This window comes from Gallinula chloropus (genome assembly GCF_964237585.1).
Source record: "Gallinula chloropus genome assembly, chromosome: 3".
Taxonomy (NCBI): domain Eukaryota; kingdom Metazoa; phylum Chordata; class Aves; order Gruiformes; family Rallidae; genus Gallinula; species Gallinula chloropus.
In genome coordinates this window covers 27,935,279-27,962,930 of record NC_140087.1, presented here as the reverse complement: position 1 = coordinate 27,962,930, position 27,652 = coordinate 27,935,279, and the positions used below count along the sequence as shown (strand labels likewise).

At 41.1% G+C, this 27,652-nt stretch overlaps 1 protein-coding gene across 1 annotated transcript in view; it reads left to right on the top strand.

Annotated features, from left to right (window-relative positions):
* The window catches only part of SYNJ2 (synaptojanin 2), a gene marked incomplete at its 5' end in the record, with an annotated part of 67,436 nt that overhangs the window by 16,199 nt on the left and 23,585 nt on the right, over positions 1–27,652 (top strand). The window contains 10 exons of the mRNA XM_084262362.1: positions 4,705–4,975; positions 7,414–7,639; positions 15,620–15,703; positions 17,618–17,679; positions 20,157–20,253; positions 23,426–23,598; positions 24,007–24,088; positions 24,299–24,448; positions 24,547–24,712; positions 25,994–26,185. Of these exons, the coding sequence (XP_084118488.1) occupies positions 4,705–4,975; positions 7,414–7,639; positions 15,620–15,703; positions 17,618–17,679; positions 20,157–20,253; positions 23,426–23,598; positions 24,007–24,088; positions 24,299–24,448; positions 24,547–24,712; positions 25,994–26,185 (1,503 nt within the window). The remainder of the gene's footprint in view (positions 1–4,704; positions 4,976–7,413; positions 7,640–15,619; positions 15,704–17,617; positions 17,680–20,156; positions 20,254–23,425; positions 23,599–24,006; positions 24,089–24,298; positions 24,449–24,546; positions 24,713–25,993; positions 26,186–27,652) is intronic.

Genomic DNA, 27,652 nt, shown 5'->3' with positions numbered 1-27,652 from the left:
AATTCTCTCTTAGATCTTGAGGATGTACTTGCCAGCATATTAAAACTCAGCTTCTTGACTTACTTGCCCTTACACTTAAGGAGTCACCGCTCATTTAATGGCTTTAGTGTTTTTATTCCATGTTGCTGTTGATGTTCTGGAGACCTTGAATACTGTTTAGCTCCTTTCAGAGGTTGTAACCCTGCAATGTGCTTCCTGGAATTGCTGCCAGGTGAATTTGACTGGACGTTCTGGTGTATTTTTGTTGTGGTTGGTGTTAGCCTGGTACTTCAAGTGCTATACTTGAATAAAAAGAGTTTCCAGTTCACCAGACACTTAAAAAGAACAGTATTTTCAATATAATTAGAGAATTGGAAATGGTAACTGCAGTTTTGAAAAGTTAAGGCATCAGGGATTACCATAATAGTCTCGATTGTCTAAAGGGGAAATACCTTCCAGTTTTAAGGAATGTCTGGGTGTTTCAATTTGATCTAATCCATGAAAGTTGAGATATTTTCAGTTTTCAGTTTGCTTCATAAAACCAATTCAATTTTAAAAATCCTCTCTCATATCGTGGCCTCACAAATCCACCTACCATAGGAAATTCCATGTTGTGTTGATAGCAGGGATGTTCTGGGTTTTGGTTTTTGGGTTTTTTTGAGGGGGTGGGTTTAGTAAACCAGGAATGCAATTTCTTGCATTCTTTTTTGTGAGATAATAAAAATGAATTGTTTAGGAATGGAAAAAAGCCATTAAATTCTTGTCAGCTAAAAATGTTGCTTTCCTTGCAGTGAATGAAGAATTACCAAGTAACTTAGCATCTGCAATTTTTAGAAATTGAGAAAGTTTTTTAGTTTTGCTTTTTATAGAAATTACTTGCTTCAGTAGCAACATCCATCCTGATATAAGCAATTGAAGCAATTTCTACCCTTAAGGTTAAGTGCATTTAGGTACGGCTGTGGTTGATACAGCTGGTTTTTATGTTAAATAGCTATGTTCAAAAGGAAAGATTATGGCTTCTTGACATTTACGTACCAGAAAAGGAACCACATTGACTTTTAAAAGCTTAAATTTAGAAGTAAATGGATTCATTTTTGGCTTTAGTATATCCAGAATAATCAGACTTTCAATGACTGGCAAATAAGCAGAAGCCTTTTTCCTATGGCTGGTAATGTTAGGTTTTTGCCATATTAGGTACTTTTGGTTTATTCCTTGGAATAGTGTTTTCAGTCTGATGAAATGCTTAAGTGAAAGCTTGGGTCGAGGTGACACAATTACAATTTCCAACACAAACTGATCTGCCATAGTTATCAAAATGTTTAAAAACATTGGCAGCCTGGGTTGAGGGGAAAGACACTGGGTCAAGACAGTGTGAGGAAAAAAGTTTTGGGACTGGAAGGAGAGGTTCCCAGACATAGACTGATGTTGCTGTCAAAGAAGAGAAGGTGAGGAAAGCTGTGTTTCATTGTGTGTAGTTGTGTTATCTTAGTGGTGGGCAATTTCTTAGACCTTGATTAAAAGATTAAGAGACCTGAACAGACTGGACCGATGGGCTGAGACCAATAGAATGAGGTTTAATAACACCAAGTGCAGAGTCCTGCACCTGGGACATAACAACCCCAGGCAGCGCTACAGGCTTGGGGGAGACTGGCTGGAGAGCTGTCAGGCAGAGAAGGACCTGAGGGTGTTGGTTGACTGCAGGCTGAATACAAGCCAGGAGCGTGCCCAGGTTGTCAGGAAGGCCAATGGCATCTTGGCTTGTATCAGAAATAGTCTGGCCAGTAGGTCTAGGGAGGCGACTGTGCCCCTGTACTCGGCGTTGGTGGGGCTGCACCTCGAGTGCTGTGTGCAGTTCTGGGCTCCTCACCATAAAAAGGACATTGAGGTCCTTGAGCGAGTGCAGAGAAGGGCAACCAGGCTGGTGAAGGGGCTGGAGGGCAAATCCTATGAGGAGCGGCTGAGGGAGCTGGGGATGTTTAGCCTGGAGAACAGGAGGCTGAGGGGAGACCTTATCACCACCTACAACTACATGTTGTAGGTAGTTGGTTGGTAGGAGGTTTTGAGCTGGTAGGAGGTTGTAGAGAGGTGGGTGATGGTCTCTTCAGCCTGGTGACAGGAGATAGGACAAGGGGAAATGGCACAAAGCTGTGCCAGGGCAGGTTTAGATGAGATGTTAGGAAAAAGTTCTTCACTGAAAGAGTTGTCGGGGCCTGGAACAGGCTGCCCAGGGAGGGGGTTGAGTCACCATCCCTGGATGTGTCTAACAGATGGGTAGATGAGGTACTTAGGGATATGATTTAGCATAGGACGGGAACAGTTGGACTTGATCTCAAAGGTCTTTTCCAACCTTGTAATTCTGTGTGTATGAATAGCAAAACAGTGGCTTAATAGCATTAATTTTGCATTTGGAGGTTTTAAAAAAGTGAAGAGGTGACAGGAGCCCTACCTCTGCTCAGGGCCCTGTGGCTACACTTGTGCTGTGAAAAAAATGGGGCAGGGCACAGGTTCAAGTGCTGTCAATAGGATACTGTGATTAGTTTGCACTGTCTGCCAAGAGCAGCATGTGCATCAGGCAAGCATCTTCCCCTTGCAGACAGTGCTGTGATAGCCCAGAGCTGATTCCCAGGGATACTGTCCAAATACCACCTGGGATGAAGGTGAATTAGGGGACGGGGCTTGAGACTTTTTTTCCCAGGTGCAGAGTCAGAGATTTGTTTTAAGCTGGGGCTGTAGTATTATAGGGTTTCTTAATTCTGGCAGTTTTGTAACATATCCTGAGAGAGAAACAAATTGTAGAGGTTGAAGTTCAGAAGGACAGAACCACAGATAACAAGCCCTCTATTGCTAATTATTTGTTCTTTTGAGCTATTTTAATGTTGGCTTTCACATTCCATCTCTTCTCAACCCTGCAGGAAAGCTTAAGGTCACTGAAGCCAGTGAAAGTGCTTGTATGCTTTGTCTCAGCATCCCAGCCAGTTAGCTCTCTGAGTCTGTCACTACTGGTTTTCTGTGCCTGGGACTGACAGATAGTAAGGCATAGCAGTAGTGTTTCTATGTGTTGCTTCCAGATTCTCCTGAGTGAAGCTTGTTTTAACCTGCTTAGTTTTGCATGGTTTCAACACTCACAAAAGCTATTAGCTATTCTGAGAGACACTAATGCCTCCTAACCCCTTCTGGAGGCTGCAAGGCAGTATTTAGTCAGGTATGAACTACCTTGGTTATAAGTAATGTATCTCCTACTCTTTTAATCCTTTGTAATTATGCAAAACGTGCAAAGAAGGAAAAAACTATCAGGCTTTATGTATTTCTAACCCTCCAGTACTGTGTCATTTGGAGATACGTAGAAGATGTAGTTCGTAAAAGCCTGCAAGAAGGAGAACACAGCACACCCTTGTTACAGAAAGAAATGTGTCGAGCAGCGCTTTTTAGTAAATGCCACCTACAGTGGCCTTTATGCCAAACTGGAGTCAGCAGAACAGAATGAATAAGATCTAATCTCCCACCTTGTCCTGCCATTCCAGTCCCATATGCCTACGCAAATATTCTGGTTCAGCTGAAAACCACCCCTAAGTCAAGTTTCTGTGGCCAGCCTGTAATCTGGAAGCAAGGATTCCCCTTGCTGGGGTTTTGGAAAGAAAATAGTAATTGCATGACAGTTGGTCTGCATTTTCAGGCAGTGGGCCACTGTGGAGGGATGAAGAGTGGCCCTACAAAGTCTTCCTTTTGCTGTCTGAAATCTTGCTGTTCCTGTCGGTCGCTGTGCCCTTAGGTAATTAGCTTGCTCATGGCAGGTCAGCTGTTGTTTCTGTTATGCTAGAGCAATAAATCCTGGCTTACTTCCACCTTTCCTTACTAACTGGAGTGAATGGGATGACATTGTCTCCATTAGAGGCAATTTCAGTGAGTCAAACGGTTTCTTCTGAGCAAAACCGGTGTTTTCAGAACAATTGTTCTACTGTTTCTTAATTACTGTATTATTTCAGAGAGAATGAGCGAGGTTGAAATCTTGCTGTGTACATAAGATCTAATTAGAGTGGTGTTCACAGGCTTTAAAATTGATCTTTTAGTTTTGGGGCCCTGAAGTTCAGCTACTTCATGATTTCACACTTTGCAGCCATGAGAGCTGGAATTCTTTTTAGTGATGTTTGAGGTTGTCACCTAAGTATGTACACTCTTCTATGACATAAAAAGCATGATCTGAAGAACTGCTAATACTGAAACTTCCTAACTGGCTGAACACACCCAGCTTCAGCTGAAGCCAGTAAGAAAGCTGAATGTTTCATATCTTTAAAATTCATAAGTCAGTTGACAAATCCACAGTGGGGAATACACTTTATCTCATAAATGAGTCTTACCTTTCCCTTTAACCAAATCTGATGAAAACTGTATGTGCTCTAGGGTAGTGAAATTTGAATTTTGAGTAGTGGTTCAACACCAAGCTTGTTGTATTTAATAAAGTGGGAAAAGCACACTGTAATGCAGCAAAGTAGGGGAATGTATGAGTGCTGTGGAATGTTATGCAAATGTTCGCTCTTACCTGTAGTCAGAAGGAACTCAGCAATGTGGATAAAGATAGGCTGGGTGTTGGTTGTGTTTGTTTCCTTCTGAAGCAAAGCTGCTGGCCTCTGCTGGAGCCCTGTCAGCATTGCATATGTTGTGACTGATGTGAAATGGCATATCCTGTGCCCACCTGTAACCCTTTTGTAACTGTCTGTCACCTTCTAGGTAACGCTCGGCTGCACTTTCTGGTCCTGGTGACAGGCTGTACATCAGTGGGAAAAATCCTGGACGCTGAAGTTTACAAAATTACTGCAACAGATTTCTGTCCTCTCCAGGAAGAAAGCAAGGAAGAGGAGCGTGTTACTGCCTTGAAGAAAATACTGAACTCTGGGATGTTCTATTTCTCCTGGCCTAATGCAGGCTCAAACTTTGACCTGACTGTGCGGGCTCAGAAGCAGGGTGATAACAACTATGAATCTGGTAACTCGTTCTTCTGGTTAGTACTGCATGTTATACCAAAATCTGCTGTTGTTCTTACCTGTATCTTATTGGGCAAACGTTCCCAGAAGGAAAAGAACATACACATTTCAGGTGCACTTCTTTTCATTTCATTGTCATGTCGTTTTACAGGGTGTGTGCCTTTAATGAAGTTACAGTAAACCTGGGTCAAACAAGTAACTTCTATTTAATTAAAACTAATCTGATAGTGAAATGCAGTTCTCATAGCTGGACATTCTGTGGTTTTAAGAAGGAAATGCAGGAACTAGATGATTTTCAACCCAAAACCATTCTGTGATTCTCTGTACTACTCAAAGTGCAGAAACGTGTGTCTCTCTCATGAAATTTCCCCTGCGATTCTTTCTAATAATTTGCTTTAAAAGTTATCTAATAGAAAGCTGTGTTTGAACTGTTCATAAATCCCAACATCTGGGCTGAAGTATCTTCTATGTGTGCGTTTTAAAGTCTGTAGTTTAATATTTCGATAACGTGCCCTAGTTTCTGTTGAAAACATCAGTATTAATGTGTCTGCAGCTCAGTTTCCTCTGTAGAGCATACATTTACACTTCTGTGATATGCTGCTCTGTACTTCTTACTTTCTTGTGCTTACAAAGCAAAGAAAAACTATTTCTTCTTTTGGTAAGTATTGGTTGAGTGGAAAGGAAAATACACAAATGCTGGGTTTTGTTTTGCCTAGGTGGGGTCACCATTGATGTGATTCAGCTTGTTTGCTTTACAAGTTCTGGCAGAATGCTTAAATTCCTATACCTTTTTTTTTTTCCCCCAATTTTTAAACAAAAAATGTAGTCAGGTGGAAGGAAAGCTGTACTGGAAATAAATGAGGGTTATATGAGGTAGGTGAAAAACAACTGGTACAGTTTAAAGTGGGTGTGCTGGTAGAATGTATGATAAGTCTTGTGGCCCAAAATAGATTAATAACAAATAAGCAAAAAAGTTCAGAATGGATAATTAATAAACATGAGAGAGCAGTTCATTCAGGCTAAATAATCTTTCTAGCTGTGATGTGTTTTTTGCCTGGTAAGACCTAGTGTTTTGAGTTTAACTCAGAAGAGAGATAGATAAAACTTGCTTTCTACTGTGCCAATTATTCACCCCTGTCAAAAAGCTCTTCAAGCATGTCAAGTTAGACATGTGGCACAAATGAGCTGTGTTCCCAGTGATAGAAATCCTAAGGTGGTCCTTAATAAAGAAGCAACCTTTAAAGTAGTTCCTTTTACTTATACTGTCATTTGAAAATTTCTTTTTGGAAGGTAAGTATTTGAACTTTCCTTCTTTGCTATTTCTGATTAATCTAGAAGTAGCCCTAGAAGAGGTTTTGTTCTTCTGTATGTTATAGAGCAGGAATAAATGGCAGCATTCAATGTAGGGCAAAAAGATGTTCCAAAGAAAATGTATCTTGAGGCAGTTATGTGATATGGGAGACTTCAGACCAAAAAATCCTTGAGAAAAGTAAACAATGGCGTAAATAGTTACATTGTGAAAAGTGCCAGGTGACCTTAGTGATAAGCAACACAAACTGCCTGCTAAATGGACTGCATCAGCAGCAAAAAAAAATCTACTGGAATTTGAATGAGGACTTCCTCTGTGACCAGGGCTAGGAGAAGGAGGTGGGAGTGACACCAAAATTGTTTGAGAGCTGCTTTCTCAGTTATGTATTTAGTTTAAAACTGTAGGAGTGACTTGCACCTTTTTCAGAGAAATGCTGTACTCTAGAAGAACAATTCTTTAGGCGTTCCACTGGATGTAATAACTCTTGTGCAGATCTGCTCTTGAACAGTAAGTCATCATAAAAGAGCCTTCATCCGTGACTAAAGGCACACTTTGAAAAATGAAATGAGGAAAACTATCATAATAGAAAAGGCTAGCATCACTATTAACCAGACATGATTGGTTTCTTGGGTTGTTAATGGTAAAATAATTAGAAGGTTAAAACAGACAGTACTTTTAATTTAGTAGCACTTTTGCCATATCTCTATTGACTTATGGGTCTAGTGTCTGCTCGGAAAAAATTTCCTGAGAATCCTGAGTTTTAAAATAGCTCTTTATCCCGTAGTGTATGCTAAGGTCTAGACTATACTGGTCAAGAAATGCAGATATCTTGACAGCACTGTAATTTATGAAAAAGATTGCTAAATATAAATGTATTTCTGGAGCTGCAAAAGGTGACATTTGCATCTGAATTTTAAGACAGAGGTACAAGATATAAGGCACTTCGGTGGGAGCTGTGCTATTAAAATTCACCATGTCCTGTTCACTGTAGTAGTTCACAAGGATTTCTTCCTCATATTTCCTGGTTTTGAATAAAGATACAACAGAAGAGGGGTCACAAAACATTAATTACTTAAATTAGTGATTGTTGTGGGGTGCCACCCATGCCTGCCTGTCTTATTTTATTCATGTTGCCAAACCTTTCAGGAACCAGCTACTGCACGTGCCCTTCAGACACTACCAGGTGAATTGCTCTGACTGGCTGCTGAAGGTGATCTGCGGCGTGGTGGACATCCGCACCGTTTACGCTTCCCACAAGAAGGCGAAAGCCTGCCTCATCTCCCGCATCAGCTGTGAGCGGGCCGGTGCCCGGTTTCACATCCGAGGGGTCAATGATGATGGACATGTGTCTAACTTCGTTGAGACAGAGCAGGTAAGCGGATGTATCCAATAGCTTTAAATAATTCAGTCCACTCAAGTTTAATTGAGACATAGTTTCCAGCAGGAGTTAAAGGAGTCCAAGTGTTTTTTTCCAAGAGCATTTAAAACATTATTACATGAAAGATCTATTTGTTCTTGCCCATTAAGCGTTTCTTTGCAATCTGTGATTCTCACTTTTCCATGCATACAGTTTTCACTAATACTTTTGCTTTTTTTCCCTGAATGTGAAAATCTGGCCATTTGATATTGTAGTGAAATACAGACATGAGATTTTAAACAATTCAGAGAGCTCTGTGTGTTAATTCACACATAATCAATGTACGTAACAAGAAGTTTCTCAATTGCATGAAACTTGCTTAGAATTATCAGTCATAAGTCCCATGTATCAAACAAAAGAATGTTTTCAAATCTGTTCCAGAATAAATGTCACACTTTTACTTATTCTGCATACATTTTAAATTCTATTTTTTTTTCTAAAATTCATCATGTTTCCCATGCTATAGAATGTTGGAGAAGAACCAGTTTGAAAGATTTTCTACAAAGTAATGGTCTCTACAGTTCATTTCTTTCACTTATTTGTCTCTGTTAATGCCACTAGGTTTGCTGCGATAGCCACTGAAAGTCTCTTGCACTACAATGGCATATTACTGATGTATAAGAATTTGGTTAGGATTGGTTTTTTTTCAGAAAACACTAGAGCTGAGATTTGCTTTTGGCTCTAAGGAAGTTGCTTAGAATCATACAATCATACAAAATGATCTGATGATCATAAATATTCATGACTCGGGTTACTCTTGCCTGCTGTATTGGTTTGAAGCCATCAGTTCTCTGCAGTGTAAGTTTTTCAGCTATAAAATGAGGGTGATTATTAAGTTCCTGCCTCATGGGACTTCTGCAGATCAGGGAGGACAACATTTATAGAATGTAATAGTGTGTGTGGTGCTGTGGTAAAGAACTCTCAGCAGTGAAATGTATCATTCTCATTAAGAGGAAGCCACCCAGCAAAGGAGCTGTGTTCAGTGGGAGCGAGCAAATAATATTTGGCTGCTAAAGGAAATGGAGAAAATCCACCATCCTCTCAGAGAGAGGCAAATTCATTGCAGCTCATTTTGAAAGACGCTTTGCTCTATATTCCCCATTGCTTTTGGGGAGATTTTCTCTAGTGAGAGGTGTTATGACACAGTTTTTATACATCCGTAGTAAAAACCTTATTTCCAGCTGATGCTGAGACAAAATGTGGGTGAAATGCAATTCAGCAGGTTCCCTTGTTTGACTCAGCCAAACAAAATAACAGTCAATTGATTTTATTAGATGTGGTTTAGCTTACTACCTTGAAAATGAACAAAAAGCAGTGGACCCTGAAGAGTCTGAAGTCTTCTGTGCCAGCTCAAACCAGTGCTGCTTTATTCAAGTATAATCACCTTTTCCTTTTTGAATAGAAGTAGTAATTACTGGCAGTCAGAGCCATCATACGGAAATGGATGTCTCTATAAGGAGAATAGATAAAGAGCTGGTAGTAGCTTTCAATAAAGGGTAATGATCTTCTAAAATTTGGTTGGATCTACAAAACTGTAAGGAGCATAGATTGTTTTTAAATGTGTATGTGTGTGTCTGTATATGTAGGTGCATATGCAATGAAACTAGATTGCTTAGGTGATGCTCCTAAGACAAGGCTAGTGAGATATCTGTAGATGATGCAGTGAGTGCAGTACTTAATATAGCTGTGTCATTAGTTGTTCCAGAAGAGTTATAGCTGTGTCATTATAGGGCTGTGCCTGTCTGCCAAGGGTGGCAGTCACCCTCAAAAGTATCCGTATTTCAGCACTGGTATTTCCTCATAGCATTGTATAAGTGTAGGAATTCACACTCAGTGCTGTTGTTTCTGGCACCTCACTGCATGAGGTAGACATGCATTCAGGTGTCTGTCCAAAATCTGGCAATGTTTGGGCACCTTGAAAATGTTCTTCAAGATGTTGCCTTGATGGTACAGCTTTAACCTCTTCACCTGGTTCTTCCTGGGGACATGCATAGAGCTACTTTAGACTGAGCTGCATTGCTCAGCAGAAGGCCTGGTGGAGTTGCAGACCGGTATTCCCCAGTCTGTTGATGAGGTTTGATCCCCAAGACATGCTCAAAGCATGCACAATGCTACACGTGACTCTCTTCCCAGAGTTCTCATCAGGGCATACAGGTGGCTTTTTTGCTCGTGTCCCACCTTTTCCTGGTTTGTCTGCATTTCCACTGACTGTTCCAGCTTCCACAAATTCCAATTGTTGGATGCCAAGGTCTTCTCATGCAGTGTTTGGGTCTCAAATGTCAGCCTCTGTATTTTGCTAATAATTCCCTTTTGTCCCTCAGCTCCAAAGCAACTGCAAGTCAAGTCCTGCAGCATCTACATCTTTCTAGAAAGTCTGTCAGTGCATTGGGAGATGCAAATAGGTCTGCTCACCAAAAAATGGAATTTTCTCCTGGAACTTGGGAACAGAAGAGGGGACATATTTGCCATTTTAAGTAATAACTTGGTACAATCTGCTGTTTTAGTTGAGTGCCTTCTCATGAGCATTAATGCAAAGTACGTTAGTCAGGATTTAAAGAATGTTCTCTTGCTGAAATGCAAAGAGAATGTTAGAAAGGGTTGTCAGCTTTCAGATCAGTCTCACATTTGCGGCTCTGCACTTAGCAGTTGTCTAATTACGGGAGTTACTTCTGCTATCCTGCTGACTGGTTGGGTCAGAAGTAAGTCATTCAATTTAATTATATTCCTGGAGTACATTATGTTGCAAATGTCTCGCATGAAAAGCAAGGTGGCCTTTGCATCCCAGCAGAAAACCTGAGGACTGGCTCCTGGTGAGTGGCAAAGCAGTACTCGGTTGCTAATGCTTCCCTCAGCTGGGGCTGGACTGGGCTGTTCGCAGGAACTGCTGCTGTGCTTTGTTCCTGTTCAGCCGTCAGGTGGGAGGACTGAAGTCTGGTGAGTTCTGCACTTGGGTAGGCAAAAGTGCAAGAGTGAAACGGTTGTAAAGCGAAAGGCTCGAGTAGGCTGATATAATTATAAGGGGGGGTTGGCGTTTTATGGGATTGTGTGGTTTTGTTTGATTTTTGTTTTTAAAAGAGAAAAGAAGGTTGCTGTTGCTAATGGTGATAAACACCAGTCTTACCGAGCCACGTGGCCTAAGAAAGCAAAGTTGGGCTAACTACTGGGATGCCTGAGATCCAGTTCAAGCTGGCATCCACTTACCATTAGGAAGGAAGAGTCCTAGAATAAACTCTCTCCTACTTTCATAGTAGACTACTGACTAATTGCCTATGAGGTAATATCTTGGCTGAATAACATTTTGTTTCCATTTGCTGCAGCCTGTACAGTATAATGGCATGCTGGCTGTGTGCTTTCATGGGTAAATAGCACCCTAGGATTCTGAAAAGCCAGGACTTTTTCCCTCTTTATAGGAATTACTTCTAACATTTTTCTGTTTTTAGAAGAGGGAGAAACAATTAGTCTTATCTCCAGGCAGCTCTTTTATGCATAGATGGTATGCTTTTGTCTCCCACTGAGTTAGCCGTGTGGCATTTTAGCTCTGCAGTGAGTCATTTTTTTGTGGGCTCACTTAACTGCTGTGACTCACAGTATTTGAGGAAAGGGGGGAAAAAGTTAAATATCTCACTTCGCTTTTGCTTTGGGAAAGAAAAAAAAAGGTACTAGTAGATCTTTCAGATATTTGATCATTTGGCTTGCATCTTTACAAAGAAAAAAAAAGGAAAGAATGGTGGGAAACACTTCAGGAAAAACAAAATATGAAGGGAAAAGAGGGCTTTATTGCAAACTTTCTAATGTGTACTTCCAGACTTGCTGCCCATATTTTGGAAGTTGATGGCAGCCTGTTCTACTTGCATGTTGCAGTTAATCCCCAAGTAGTTGGAAAATCAGTGTCTGTTCCCCACTGATTGCTTAAATGTTTTCTTTTACCCTTTCTTCGTCCCCTGGTAATCCCCTAAAGTTGAGACTGTACCACATTCTTTTAATTCTCTTCTGCTGATAGTGTTGAGAAACAAGCATGCTTTCTTCATTTAGTTTGTGTGCTTGTCACTGTTTACATTTCAGCTCCTCCCCCAGTTATCCTCCAAAAAGTCATGATAAACTCTTAGTATCTTAATATGTGACTTAAAGGGAACAGTTCAACAATTCAGATTTACCAAAGTTAACTGAATAGTTTCAGTTGTTTTCCCCTTCATGGAAAGAAGAAAATGGAAACCTTGATGAGGCATTAAATGGAAATGCCATGAATTTGAATTAACTTTCCCTTTCTTCCAGTCTAAAAAAAATGTCGGGCATGGATTAAGAAAAACGATCCCTATTTCACAATAATGCCTAGACCATGTTGGATAGCTTTCCAGAAGAGGAATAGACGCAATCATGTGGTTAATTTATTTTCTGGAGCAAGTTCCAGTATGGCCCCAGATGGGGCGAAGAGGATTATTTTGGCAAGTAGATCCTTGGATCCCGTGGTCTGAGTTAAAGGGACTTAGGAGAGGTATGTGTAGGCCATCTGTTATCCGTGCTCTTTGTGGGTTGTGTGGCAGAGCTGGGGATCCCAGAACAAGCCATGTGAGTATCCATTTCATCATGGACTGTGTCTCTGTGCCCCTTGAGTCTGTAATGAATTTTGCCATTTAAAATTGTGACTGGATAATTGCTTCCTTCTAATGAAACTGAGTGATGGAAATTAGTGAATACATTATTGCATGCAATGAATGGGAACAGCACGCTGGGATTAGAACACTAGCTGGTTGTTGTAGATGTTTGCTTCCTGCTCAGAGGCAGTAAAAGTTTGCTTCTTGCTCAGTACCTTACTGGCAGTACCTGTGCATGAAGCTTGCGTTACCAGGAAAGGTCCTTGGATCACAGGGGCAAGGTCTGGCCCTATGCAACAGAAGCAAAAAACTGAGAAATGTTCTCTTTTACTGTCAGTATTATCACCCTTGATTCTGGAGTTGGAGAAAGAGACCTCAAAAGAGTCTAAGGAAAAAAATTTTCACCGTGAGGGTGACAGAGCACTGGCACAGGCTGCCCAGAGAGGTTGTGGAGTCTCCTTCTCTGGAGACATTCAAAATTCTGGATGCATTTCCGTGTGACCTAATCTAGGTGAACCTTCTCTGGCCGAGAGGTTGGACTAGGTGGTCTTTTGAGGTCCCTTCCAAACCCTAACATTCTGTGATTTGGTGAGGAAAGGGTGTTATACTCACACTCATTAAAAATACTAGGTCTTTTTCCAACTCACTGGCAGCTTGGAAGAAAATAATTTTAGATTCATCTGGGTCATGAGAATGAGGTGAGAGGATTGTGAAAGACCACAGAATTGCTCCAAAGAACAGAATGATGAACCCTGTAAGTGAAAAGAAAAAAAAAATGTGGGAATGTAGAGAACTTTGTTGTGAATGATTGCATTGAAGAGGCCATGCTCCCAGTTCAAAAATCTCATCTGCATTTCTAAAAGTTACATGGCAGTGTGCATAAAAATATCAGTTTCTTTAAAATGCCCCATCATTATAGGGGAGTACTGTTTTAGACCTCATCCTGGCAGAGGACATCCCCAGCCCATCACATCAGAATGGGGGCATCTTGTTTAGATCACAGGAATGATCCCTAGATAGCTTGATTTTTGTTGTTGTTCAGTTCTCCAAATGGACTGCTTAATAGAGCAGAAAACAGTTAGCAGGGGTAATGGGTGAAAACCAGTGAACAGAAAATGTGAGTAATAGTAATAACAAACATCTCTTAACTCTAAAGTGTTGAATCATCTAACATAAGTGGAAACACGAGCATCTGTTAATGCAGAAAGGCAGAAATATTTGGTCAGTATTTTTCCTCTGGTTTTTGACATAAAGAAGGGTGGTTATATGTTTGTGGACTGCAATGTGATGAAATACTATCCATTAAATTAGCTCCTCTGAAGTTTTGTCTGTAATCATCACTATTAGATGTTTCATTTCAATTCATCACATCACAAAGGTGTGATGATTTGCGCCAAATCTGAAGTGAGCCAGACCAGACTCTTTTTTGCATAGATTCAGGGCCTGATCCTCATTTGGTGTGAGTCAGGATAATGCTGAGCTGTCAGTGGAGCTACACAGATTTGCTTTACCTTTGAATTGGCTCCTCTGGGTCCATGACTGCATGAAAAAAATGATTCATTGTTTAGAACTCACTGACTCATCATGGTATGACCTATCTGAGGGAGGATATGATAAAGAGGAAGAAGGTGGGCCTACTTGCTCCTCCTCTAGGCCAACTGCAGGGCAAACTCTTTTGAATGCAGAAGTGAAAGACAGGTGCATCACTGTGTTGCCATGGGAATTAGCTCCTGCACTCGGGTACCAGCAATGATTAGAAAACTTTGCTGGGAGAATGTATTTTAGAGCCACATTTCTCAAGCTGTGAGGCAGGCCTCGCTAGGAAGCTTCTCTGAGAAAACCCCTTGCAGGGGGCTTGTGCTAGGATGAGGTGCAACAGGGAAGGGTTCTTAATTTGTTGGTGTGAAGCTAAAACCATGGAAACATACAGTTTTGCACTACAACTGGGCTAGCTTTTGATCTAATACAGGCATTATATCCCTGATGAAGCCACTTACATCTTTTATCTTAGTGAAATGGGGATAGTTGCAAGTGCTCTGCAATAATACTATAAAGATCAGTTAGATGAAACTGGTGACAGAATATTTAAATATGTATCTCTCTCTCCCGTAGCCACACTCAGATCTTTACACGTGTGTAACTTTAAAAATTGTGCATTGATACTGGTTATGAAGATGAGAGGTCAAGGTAAATGAAGGCACTTCCCCTGAGCCATGCAGCCAGCATGTCTAGTGGCAAATCCAAAAGTACAAGCCACATTAAAGCTGTATGGTAACCCATTTTCATGTTCTTTTCTATTTTGGGAGCTACTAGCCAGCTGGTAGCAGTTGTGCTAAACGATATGATGCAGTTAAAGCAGGTACCTGGATGATCGGTATGGATACTGGTCCTCTGCGGGGCCACAGAAGACTCATTGTCATGCATGAGATAACAGAGATGTGTATCATGCGTATCATGTATCCCCAGTGGAAAACAGCCAGGATTCCACTGCTAAGTATAGGCCAGGGGAGTGAGCCAGGCTCTGCACAGTTGCTCTGTGGTCATACTGAGTCTGAAGATAGTGCCTTTTGTGCTAAGTTAACATAATGTAACGCTTTGCTCGGGGCTGGTAAAGAGGGAAGGCAAAGGGGGAAATTGGCTTTGTACTTTGCATAGATTTGACCCAAGGTCAGCTTGTTAGTAGTGATTGTAAGAACAAATATGAAGGGGGAGTTTGGGGTCAGGTTGGAGAAGGAAGGTGGGGAGTTTGGAGCCTCTTGCTTTAAGCCTCCTGGAAAAGAAAAATAGATCGCGTGCTGTTTGCTGCATCTTGGTGTGGGAGTGGCAAAGCTGCTGCTTTCACTGAGATTTATTTGGACACTGACAAGGCATAACATGCAATGAAATAAGAAATAGTAAATAAAGCAAGAGGTAAGCTTATCCCACACCTGACATGACCCATCATCAGTCACAAGGAGCAATGACATTTTGCACTGTTAAATTTTGTGAGAGAGACAGAGGGAGAGTATATGGCTGGTTTTCCTGAGTGTCTCCACCAGTAGATCAAATCCATCTTCATTGTGGATGAAAGATTCCTTTTGTCTTGCCAGTGGTGTTATTTGAAATTTTCTCTCATTTCTGGTGAGTAGTAAATTGAATCTGCTAAGATGCCATGAAAGCAAATACGTTGTGCTTTGTTCCACTGCTTGTGAGTCTATGGAAAAGTGACTGAGCAGTAAGTGGATACGGTGAGATACACTGTTTACTTTTCTACCCTTTGAGTTCAGTGTCTTAAACTGTCACCTGATGAAGAGGTCACAGACTGATAGATCTAACTGCAGAACTCATTCTCTTATTTTTTCAGACAATTTACTTGGATGATGACGTCTCTTCCTTTGTGCAGATCAGAGGCTCTGTTCCAGTGTTTTGGGAGCAGCCGGGGCTTCAGGTAAAAAAATAATCACCTTACTTATATGTCTTGCTGCTTATAATTTAGAAGTTACGTAAAAAATATTGGGTGGGATTTTTTTTTTGTTTGGTTGGTTTTCATTACGTAAAAAATATTGGGTGGGATTTTTTTTTTGTTTGGTTGGTTTTCATTTTAAATGAGCTGGAGAGTTTACTTCATGAAAATGCTGAACTCTTTTATTTTAGGTTTTCCTTATAGTAATTTTTTGCATGTTTAGATAAACATAACTAAACCAGGTAAATGGCTATAGTTAACTGAAGTGTAACATTTTAATGTGTTCACGTGCCTCTACAGGGAACTATTTCTAAGGGATTGTGCCCTACTGACCAAGGCTGAAGCTTAAAGCAGTATCTTTAGAACACACTCAGTTTGATTTGTAATAACCTTTCCTCCTGAAATGCCTACTTGGCTGGATGATATTGACCTCTATGATAAAACTGGAGTACGTAGGGATACCAGGAGCTCTGCAGGAGCATGTTACCTTCAAACAAAGTAAAGTGTCTGGATGGTGTGTTTGCTAGATTTCAGTCAAAAGGGTGACGATGATCTAATATGATCTTCATCAAGGCAGAGATGTAGGGTTTCATCAGATGATTGCATCAAGCCTAGCAGGTTGTATATGATCTCTGACTTACAGTTTATATACAGTTAAAAGATCAAGTAAAAATCACCATAGCACTCTGCAGTCTCTGAATAGAGGGGTAAGCAACTGGAACAAATATGCACATACATGCATACATATTAGTAGAGCGGATCCATATTAGAACTGCTTTTTTTTAGATTCTTTAAAGATTATTTGATACTTCTTTAGTCATTAAGCCTAGCACATAGGTACCATACAGAATTACTGGAACTATTCGGAACTAAAAAGAAAACTAAAGGATCTGTGTTGTCTGTTAGCACCATCCACTGCAACGCTTGCTTCTTTTTGTTAAGCAGGTCTGATATATTGTGCTTGTGTCCTGCCAATGGTGTAGCTGTATCCAGCACTGTTGTTAATGTATGTTATGAATCCATAGAGCTTTTCCCCAAGAATTTTGGCCATTGGGTAGTATCTCTAGTTAAACGGAATTTTCATCTTTTCAGTAGGGGCACAGTCTGCTGTTTTGCCCAGTCTGGATTGGATTATGCAGTTTTCACTTATGTTGGTGAATGCTCATAACTCTTACTCCTTGGATGGGAGAGTGCTAGCACTGGTGCTAGAAAGAATTTCAGAAATCAACCTTGTGAAAAGCAAAGGAAGATGATGAAGTACAGGAAATAATGCATGATCCCATAAATAAAAAGCAGGCTAGTTTTTATAGAGAAGAAGCCTTTTGCATACTACAGTAACTATGTAGCATTCAAAAGGAGCTTGAGGCTACTGTTGTTGACATCCGTATTAAAAGTCTTATTAGATTGACAGTGAAGGATTTCATCCATCATAGTTTCAAAGGACTGTTGTTATGCTTTTTAGTTTCTGTAAATAATGAAAGATGAAAGAACTCAGGACACACAGCCCATGGAACTGGCATAAGCACAGTCTTTTCTAACGAAGGAAGGGCAGGAAGAATGCTGGGCACACAGCATACTTGTGAGGCAGTGTGGGATATTTGCTAGATGAAGCTGGCAAAGGACTGTGATTTGTTTGGCCATAAAAAGATGTGTAGGTATCCCTTTGCTTAATGATAATTGTGTTTTCACTTGTAATTGTAAATGTTATTGTCTAATAAAAGCTGTGGCTTTTGTATTCAGGTTATTAAGTGTGGGGGTGTGTGGAGTCTGTTAAGAGGTGTCTGGTGCTGTTAGAGATGTTTTTCTCTGAAGGAAAAAGGGAGACATCTAGTGATTTAGGACTCTAGCAGTTTAAGAGGTTATTTCTCTTTCTCTTTTCCTTCCAATATTTTATTTTAGGTGGGTTCTCATCATCTAAGGCTTAACAGAGGTTTGGAAGCTAATGCTCCTGCCTTTGACAGGTAAGCTTCGTTCCACTGTTTTCAATGGTAATTGAATTAGTTTGTTTTCCTGGCTTGTTGCTGTAAAAGCTAAGAAATACTGAGCGATAGGCAAAAGGAAGGTCTGTGTAACCCTTTGTGACCCAATAAATGTGAGTTTACACTTAAGGTACACAGAACGTGTTCTTTAGCACCACAACCCAGGTAATTTAAAACAAACACTGCTTCTACTCAATTCTGAATTTATTTTTCTCCTCACTGTTTTGCTGCTTTACAGAAATAACAGTATCTTACTCTGTGGTCAGTGTTGTATGATGCTGTTATGCTGTTGCTTTTCTATTTTACCCAAAGACTGGCTTGTAAGCCCTCTTAAACCATTAAGGCTCTGCTTGCCAGCTGGAAACTAAAAAAAAGCTTGATTCATTTGAATGTCTGACTATGAAGTGCCATCCTTTAAGGGCAAACTCCCATGGATATCAGTGGGAACACTGTCTGAAAAGAACATCAGGAACTTGGCCTGTGGGAAATTGTCAACCTGCATCAGCTCATGTGATTACTTTCTGTTTTGGTTCAGTTTTGGCAAATTGGGCTTGATGTTGATTTTGGGTAAAGACGCTTAATTCCTTGGTTTCATTTACAGCAACTGTTAGCAAACATGACATCAGTGACTCTTAATAGTTTTGCAGCACTGAAGACTCCAAACAGGGATTAGAATCCAAAGGGACTGTGCACCATAACAATCCCTGCCTACGTTCCCCAAGCCTTTTTGTGCTCTTAAATCCTACTGAATTAACATGCCTTTTAGACTTACGGCCTCGTGGTCATCCAGTGCCGTGATAACTTGCCTTGCCAGTGGCTCTGAACCTCCATCTTAGAGGTCTGTATTCCACGGCAGAGATAGTTTCTGTAAGAAGAAAACAGTAACTTATTCAGCATCTTCTTGTGCTGCCCAAGAAGTTCAGAGTTACCTCAGCAAGAAACAGCACCGTAAGACCATTTAGCTTCAAGAATGTTTTCAGTCTTCCCCCGATGGAACTGGTGAATAGCTTGCTTCTTGCACTGTTCCTTCTTTTCTTTGCACACAGTAAAGCCTTTAGGGTAGGTGAAGATTGGGATCTCTCTGCTTACAGATCTGCAAAAGAAAGTTCTTTGAAAATGGTCAAGGAATAAGTGATTGTTTATATAAAGACACTAATTAACAACCTGCTGCAACTTTTCTAGAGTGTTAGAGTGGATTGGTGAGTTGCATTTAACCATCACATAGTTTAAGGTGTTGAGAAGGCACTGTAGGATGGGAATTGTAATGTTGTTAGTGGATCTTTTTCATCCTCTCTCCCTGAGAAATCTTGTGGGAGTTCTGCTTGTAGTACCTGAGCAGGTGAGCTGAGCTTCAGCAGTTCTGTTGTAAGGAGGCAGTGCCCGGGGAGAAGTAAGGTCTTGATGCTGGGATCAGAGATGTGCAAAAGTATGGGAAGAGTTGGCATACAGACAACTGGTTGCAGAATCAGAAACATACATAATGCCTGAAAAGATCTCTAGCCATGTTTCTTGAGTCTGAGTGTTTATTTTATTTTTCTTGTGTAGTTCTATCCAGCTTCCTCTTAGGTACTAACTACTGCAGTGCTGTTAGTACATGATGGAAGATGGCTTTAAGATCTAATTGTTTTTTGATGAGCCACCACAGCTCCTGTAGCAGATGTGTGTCAACTTAAACAAACAACAACATTGAGGAGAGAATGGGTGCCTCTGCAAGTCTGCTCTCGACTTGAGAATCCCCTAAATGTCAGACCTTGAGAAGTTGGAGATATATTCCAAACACCTCCACCCTCCCACCCCCCCCACCCCCACTTTTCCTATTTCGTGTTTTTCCTGAAGAATCTGGACTAGGCCACCTGGCTAAAAGGATCTTTGGTCTGACCCAGCACAGCATTTCTTATAATTGCTAACCCTCCTGCTTAATTTAATAGAGAGTGAATGTCTCAATGATGCAATAGTTCAGTGATGTTAGAACCCTGTCACCTATGATGTGTGTTTGTGCCTCTCTGGCCTTGGCACTGGAGTTGTAGGCCCTATTGCTGCTGCTTCTTGTATGCTCAGCCCTGCAAGTTGTTGGGCAATTCCTCTTGAAGTGTATTATGTTTTCCCTATGTAGTTCCCTATGTAGTTTCTCTATGTAGTTCTCAGGCTGACTGCCAAAAGGTGGGAGCATACAAAGGGTATTATCAAAACTAAGAGTGACATAAAAGATCTGGGGCCTTAAGATGCTTATTTCTATAAGTGTGGTACAAAATACTGTGTCCATTAATTGCATGCTTTCACCATTTGTGCTTTAATAAGTGATTGCAAGGGAACTGAGGAAGATGTCGGTAGCTGCTGTGGCTGAAACTTTCTGCTGGATGGAAAAAACAGTGATCTCTACTTTAGTATTTTGAAAAAGGTTGTAGGCAACATAACCTGGATTTGTTTAGCACCTATTATTATGGTTACTTTTGCTGTAGGCATATGATGCTTCTGAAAGAGCAGTATGGAAAACAAGTGATCGTTAACCTGTTGGGAAGCAGAGGAGGGGAGGAGGTGCTTGACAGAGCTTTTAAGGTAAAAGCAATATTTTTTTTTTAAACTGCTGATTTTCCCTGAGCCTCCATGTTCTTCTGTTTCCCTTCTGGGCCAGTAGGTGATGAACCGTATGTCTAAAGAAATGATGTTGTATTTTTACTGGGTGTTACTTACTGAGAGAATGGCGCTTCATAGTCTTACGACCTAATTTCCAGCACTGCCTTCCTGCTTCTTTCTTCATACATCTATACTTACTCTCTTTAACCTGACTTTAAAAAACACGGTGCTGTAATTCTCCTAAGAGTAGCTCACATTTGTGAAAACTAATCGTGGTCAGCTTTGTCATAGTATGTAGTCACCTGTGCAGTCAGGTACCTCATGGGAATGGCCAGAACTGCTCGGGCACGAGGCCCTGACCCTGACTCACTGCATATAAGCCAGTTGTCTTGCTCTGATTGTAATAGGAAATACCTGTCTTGCACTGATTGTGATGGGAATTGGCTGCCTGAGCACCAGATAAGAGGCTGGCGTATGAAGAGAGGTTTTCCTGGCCCCTGAATGTTCCTCGGCATAAATAATACCTGAAAGCAAGAATGTCAGATCTTGTAAAATTAAAGCTATGCTGAGTTCTAGTGCAGATTTGTAAAACTAAAATGTACTTGAAGCCACAGATTGGCACCAATTCGGATTTGCAGCAGCGCAGTAGCTGTCTGAATCTGGCTGGAGGTTGATGGAAGTCTGCCTCCTAAGTGCCTGCTGCTTTAGAAATCCAACACAGATACTTTGGAGTGTGTCTTCCTAAGAATAATATGAAGAATGGTTTAAGGGCACATCTCTAGTAAGTGTGATGTGTTTTTTGTTGGTAAAGAATAATGCAACAGTTCTGAGCCAAAATATTTACTCTGTGAAACTAAGCAAAATGAAAATTGTAGGTAAATAATAATTTCTGATTTTTACCCCTCTGTTTTGGAATAATGTACTCGAGACAAGGAGTGTCTGGAGTTCATTGGCAGTTTTTCTGTGCAATCGTTTGTTCCTCCTCCAAAAGAGCTGGGGAGGTCTATCAACTTTCCCAGTGGAAAGCAACCAAGTGAAAGTCTCCCCCTGTACAGAATATGGGCAAAGAAAGTGATTATGGCTAAAGCATGCAAGGCAGTGAGGAAGGTACAGGTGTGCAGTCTGGTCCTAGCATCTTTTGTCACCTTCTTCCTGAATTTCTGCATGAGACAGCTAAGGCCCTATAATCTCTCTATTTCCCTAACTTTAAAATACTTTTTAAAGCTTATTTTTCAAAAACATTGAAATTTAAGGGTAAGAGATAATCACATCTGAAGTGTTCAAATGACTCACGAGGATACAAATCTGACATTTCTTGTGAATATGATATTGGTATTTTATCAAACTCTCACATTCTGGAAGACTCTTCTGGCCAGGATCACACAACCAGAAATTAAGTGAGAAACAGAGCCACTCAAGAATAAAGACCTTGCATTTGTTCATTTGATTTAAATAAAGACTGGTTTTGTTGAAATAGTCAAATTTTGTCCTTGTATTAAAATATAAATGAATTATGAAAGCACTCTGTGAACTGCAAGAATTTAGACTGACAGCATCGGAAACTGAAGTTTTGTAGCCATTCGAAACAACCACCTCTTGGTCTTTTCTTTACCTTTCTGTTTTAATAAATGATTGGAAAGAATATATAGTTATTTTTACTTAGATGATTTAAAGGAGGTGAGTTAAAAATAAATAAGGGGAATGATTAGGAATGAAAACTCTTTTCCCTCTTCTGTCATTAACTTATTTCTTTGCTTCTCCAACTTCCTTTGCCTGTATTCCTTCCACTTCTCCCAGTTCTTGGTGCAGTTCTTATCAGAGTTTGTTAAAAATACTCGTGTATTTACTGCTGCTGGGTTTCCTTGATCAGAACATCACTGCAACCATTTATTTATTCCATGGGAACAAATGAAAAATTGTAAGTGACCAACTTACCTTCAGCTGTTACCAGACCAAAGATCAATACTGTTCCCAGTAATGCTGTTCCTGTCATGAGCATCCCTTATAATAGATGTAATGATGTTTACAGTAAAAGCAGGGCTGTAGTGTAGTTAAGAATACTCTGACAATGATTTCCACTGAGGCAGTGGGCAAATGTCATGCTGAAGTGCATGACTAGTGCCGTCAGCTGTGAAGGCAGGTTGAGGTGTTGACCGCGGAGAAGCGAATACCAAGTGTTTTGGCTCTTCTAGCAGTAATTAAATATATTTTGCTCATCTCTCTCCAAACCCCATGCAACACCTTTACATTTGCTTCTGCAGGGAAGGATCGGTGGCTTACTTGGTACAATTGTACTGGTGTAGCTGCTGCATGCACTCTTTTATTGTAATAGAGTTGTTTGTTCAGTTTTGTGTTGCGGTCTGAGTGGAGAAAAGCATCCATCTCTTGAGATGAGAATGTGCAGGAGGGGAGGGAATAGGCAAAGGCTTCCGTAGCTGGAATTAATACAACAGTTCTCTCTGGCTTTGTCGTGGAGAGCAGGATGTGTTATTGTTGTATCTGTTACGGATACTAATGAAATTTGTAGTCATTACGGAAATGCATGTGAGGTCATGGAAATTGGAGATGGAATAATGAGGCTATTTGTGCCTCTTCTTTCAGTTTTGTGGCTTACCACAAACATTAACATTATCTTTCCAGCGACATAATTTCTGTCTTACTTCCTCCCCAGGCACCCTCTACTTAAATGTAGGGCCACGTTTTCCCATGTCTTGGCACTTTGGGAATGGTTAAAAATGATACCCATACACTGTAATGCTCTTCTACCATAAGCAACTTTGGACACCCTTCCCACCAGGGTTCTGGTCCTGAGCCTGCCCAGAGCATCACTGCTGCTGTGTGCCCTCACACATAGAGGTAGCAGCCCTGCTGCAGGGCTGGTACTAGGCAAGGTGCAGACAGCAGCAATTCTGACATACGCTTTGCAGTTATGTTTTGAGTTGCCTTGCAGAAAAGTTGGGGTCTAACAATCCATTTTTCTTTCATGAAGCAAACAAATATGGAACTTCTGTTGCTTTTTACATGTCTGACCTTTCGAAATTCCCCACAAACTTATCAATATTAAAAATGTGATAGGCAGTTGAAGTTTAGTAATGGTAAAAGCATGCTGGTGCCTTGAGCAGGATTTGTTTTCTTTCATTCTCCATCTAAACAGAAACTGCTATGGGCCTCTTCCCATGCGGCAGACACTCCCATGATAAACTTTGACTACCACCAATTTGCAAAAGGTGGGAAAACTGAGAAACTGGAAAATTTGCTGAGGCCTCAGCTGAAATTGCACTGGGAAGATTTTGGAATCTTCACAAAGGGCGAGAATGTAAGTCCACGGTGAGTGTCCCTGCCCCTCTGTCCCAGCATGGCCAGGCACCTCCTGTCCTGCTATTCCCAGGTTTCTTGTGTTCAGACCATGAGTGTAAATCACCATCTTGAAATACAATTTTGAGACAAAATGTAGCCTTGGTGCTAAATAGATTATTGATTTAACTGCATCTCCGTTGTTTGGAATCTGCAAAGCTGCCAGTGCATGGGTTTGGTAATACAGCCTTGCAGTTGTAGTCCAGTCATGAGCCATGTGAATGGAATAGGCTGTGCACAATGTGCTTGCACCATCAAAATGTGGGTGGGTATATTGAGGCTGAACATTTGATAATCTTGTTCAATCAACTCATGATTAGATGTTATTTTAAAATATACTTTTTTTTTTCCCCTTCCTCCTTTTGTGTTTGCTTAACAAAGTCTGCAGACAGGTACTTTTCGAATGAATTGTTTGGAGTGCCTGAATCGTACTAACAGTGTTCAATCCTTCATTGCACTAGAGGTGAGTTTGTCAGAGGACCTTTCCTGGTTGCCCATACTGCCTATATTGTCTGTCCTACGGGAAAGACAGCTCAGAGGGCATAAGCCTCAGTTATGCAAGTCTGTTTTGCCAGCTCTATGATACAGAACAGTGCTGGCTGGAGTACTTAAACTGAGGATACTTAGGTACTTAGACTGAGGATGTTTTTTTCTCTTCCTGCACCTAATCCAGATCCTTCTCACTCAATTGGAAAGCCTTGGGTTGAACTCTAAATCTATAATTGAGCGCTTTGTGGAGGCCTACAAAGTGATGTGGACTCTCAACGGTCATAATCTGAGCAGAGTATTTACTGGCAGTCGTGCCCTTGAGGGAAAACACAAGGTAAAGAAAATTGGCAAAACTCTTTATTCACAAGTAAAAGGAGGCTGTCTGGTTTACTCTTCAGTGGCACTTGCACTGATGATTCCTGTTTGATGTAGGTTGGGAAGCTGAAGGATGGGGCGCGATCTGTCTCTCGCACCATTCAGTCAAATTTCTTCGATGCGGTCAAGCAGGAAGCCATCAAGTTGCTGCTCATGGGTGACTTCTACAGTGAGGAATATGCAGACAAAGGCAAGATGCTCATGGACCACACTGCACTGCTGGGTAAATCCTTCACTTTTCGTGTCTGCTTTTAGCTGTCAGACATAAGCAATTGCACCCTCTTGAAAAAAAATCAATAAATAAGCTCCTTTTGCACAAATCTGTTGTTTAAAGCACTGCTTTCAAGTGACCGTAGCACAGCTCTGCGTGATTTAATTCCACTGTGCTTATTTCTCATAGTTTGTTTTGGACTTCTGAGTATGTTTGTGTGCTCTTTGATGATGATCTCCTCTGACAGTTTAGAGGATTTGAACCAGAGGGAAAGATTTTAGGGCTATGTTCCCTGTCAGGTCCTGTCTGAGTTTGTCGTGAGGGAGTCTCTTGAGCTCACAGTTGTTACCTCCTTATTTTTGCCCTGCAGTTTGCACATGCTTTTAGCCATTTGGATCTTAAAAGGCACATTCGTGTTATGTTGATTCATTCCCTGCTTTGTTGTAGGTCTGTGATGGTCTACAGCATATTAGCATTTGTTTGCACCCATCTAGAGTAGAAACTCTGCACTCTCTGGGAAGATACTTGTGGGCAAAATACAAAATAATTGCCCCCACAAGCAGTATTGTGTGGCCAGTTTGCTCCAGAGAACTCCTGGATTTTAGTAGGATAGATGTGAACCATTCAGCACCACTTTAATCCTGGGGCTGTTCTCTGATGTGGGCCACAAGGAAAATACAGATAGCTTCTCTCTGCCTGACACCAGTGCAAATCAGGTAGTTAAAGACTAAGGATACTTCCTGTGAGGAGTTCTGACCGGGCTAAAGAGCCATGACAGTGCTAGATTTGAACTGATGTGAGATTTGTGCTGCTCTGCACCGTTTCCTCTACACCCTAAACTTTTTAGGGCTTTATTTTAAGTCATACTTGTGATATTTGATGGCTGCAGGCTAAACTGGGAAGTATAAAGGAGGAAAAAGAATTTGTTTGTTTATTACTTGAAGTGCAAGAAAACATATGCTGAAATTTAGTGACCAGCCCTTCATGTGGGAATTGCACTCATCGCACCCATGACTCAATGGGAGGGTCCCCCTCAGCCACACATCAGACTCTTATCCTTTACATGACACTTGACAAGCTTTCAAAGAGTTCCTGGATTCTGGAAAAGAAATCGCTGATGTCAACCCCAGTGATCTTGTAGTTACTGCCATTGGAATTACGCCTTTGCTTTTGTTATTGCCACTGGGGTAACGTCATCATTTCACAGTGACTGTCACTGCAGTCTATATGCTTTCTATTCTTTTACAGCACGTTCTTTTACACCCCCTCTTTCTCTTTCCCCTCTTCTGTCAGTAACTCCAAGTATTTTGAAGGCCATGTCAGAGCGTCAGTTTGAATTCACAAGCTTCAAGCGCGTTCGTGTTGCCACGGGGACCTGGAACGTGAATGGCGGGAAGCAGTTCCGGAGCAACATCCTCGGTACCAGTGAGCTGACAGACTGGCTCCTGGATTCTCCCAAGCTCTCAGGAGTTTCTGAATTTCAGGGTAAGAATCTATAGTCAAAATGCATGAGCAGTATTTCCTGGCTTCCACAGAGACAGAGAGCTGGGACACAAGATTTGACAAGCTGTTCCTTTCAAAGGCAGAGCGTGTTGGAGGGCATTTTTCTGTCACTTCTTAGAGGTGTGTTCAGCTGCATGTAGGTTTGTGCTGCTTCCCTACAGCAGTGGAATGGTGTGTGAGGGGCTCCTGACAGAGCAATTCCTGAGTTCATACCACTATGTAACTGCTTTGAACCATCACAGGTCAAAATTCAGAGGTCTCTCATGCCATCGTGGGCTCTATCTTCCTATCCTGCATCCAATATTTCATTTTTTTCTTCTGTATCTCTCTTCTTTGTTCTTCATTGTGAGCAGGAGCTACATGCTTAGGTGTTCTCAGAATGTCTCCTTGGTGTTTTTCTAGAGCTAAACACATCTGTACAGTCTGGACTCTGATTGCCTAGAAATGTTGCTACCAAAGCCTGCAGACAAAAAGATTTATTTTGTTTGAAGTCTTGTTTGTTTGTTTTTTTTTACCAGTTTAGAATTCTCTTGTGCTTGTGGCTTACTTAAATTGGCTGCTGAATTGCTGGTTCTATTTACAGAGAAGCTTGTAATTGATTTACAGATTTTATTAAGGAAAATGAAAGGCGAATGTTCGGTCCTTTAAAAATTGAGTGGATGCAAAACTGTGGCAAAATGGGCGCTTTCATTGTAGGGCAGAACGTTTAGCTTCCTGCAGCCGTCACAGATAGTCCTGTGTCTAACCTTGAAGTTCAGCAGTTCAGTCCTCAAATCACTGGCTGTTCGTACAGGTTGTCTCACTTGAAGCCTTAGTGTGTGAGTGCACAGGTATGTGATTAGGTGCAGACCACAGTACTCTGAGCCGCGGAGGTGGATGGTTGTTCCTGAAACAGACTGCACCAGTTTAGATGTGTTAACACATAGCTATGGCCATGATATTAAAATCTGTTGAGCGCCTGTCATTTTCAGGCCTTGCTAGGCCTTCCCCTGAGAGGGCAGGAGGAGCAGGTACATGGTACAGGCAACCTTAACATGAGAGATCTAAGCAGCTTCTGGATGAGAGCTGAGTTACGTGAATAAGCAGAGCTAGGGGGTATGGCCATGCAAATGTCTGTGTGTGTTGTTCAATGACAAATGTCCAAAACTATTAGTGGGAAATAGACATGTGACAGTGCCTGTCATGTTAAGCCAGTAAAGGAGGCTAGCTGTCCTGTGCTAGTTTCACCCTTGCATCTACAGAGAGTTGCTGCATATTTTATTCTTCTTTCTATTCTTATTTTCTGAGGCACATCTGATTGAGGTTCCTGTATTTGTCTACTATTGAGATCTTCATGTTGAATTAAGTTACTGTTACCTTGGCTGTGGGACAGTTTTAAAAAAAACTTTAAAAATCACTCTAGGCAATGGACAAACCATTACATGAGAACGTTTGATCTTTGGGGTTTTA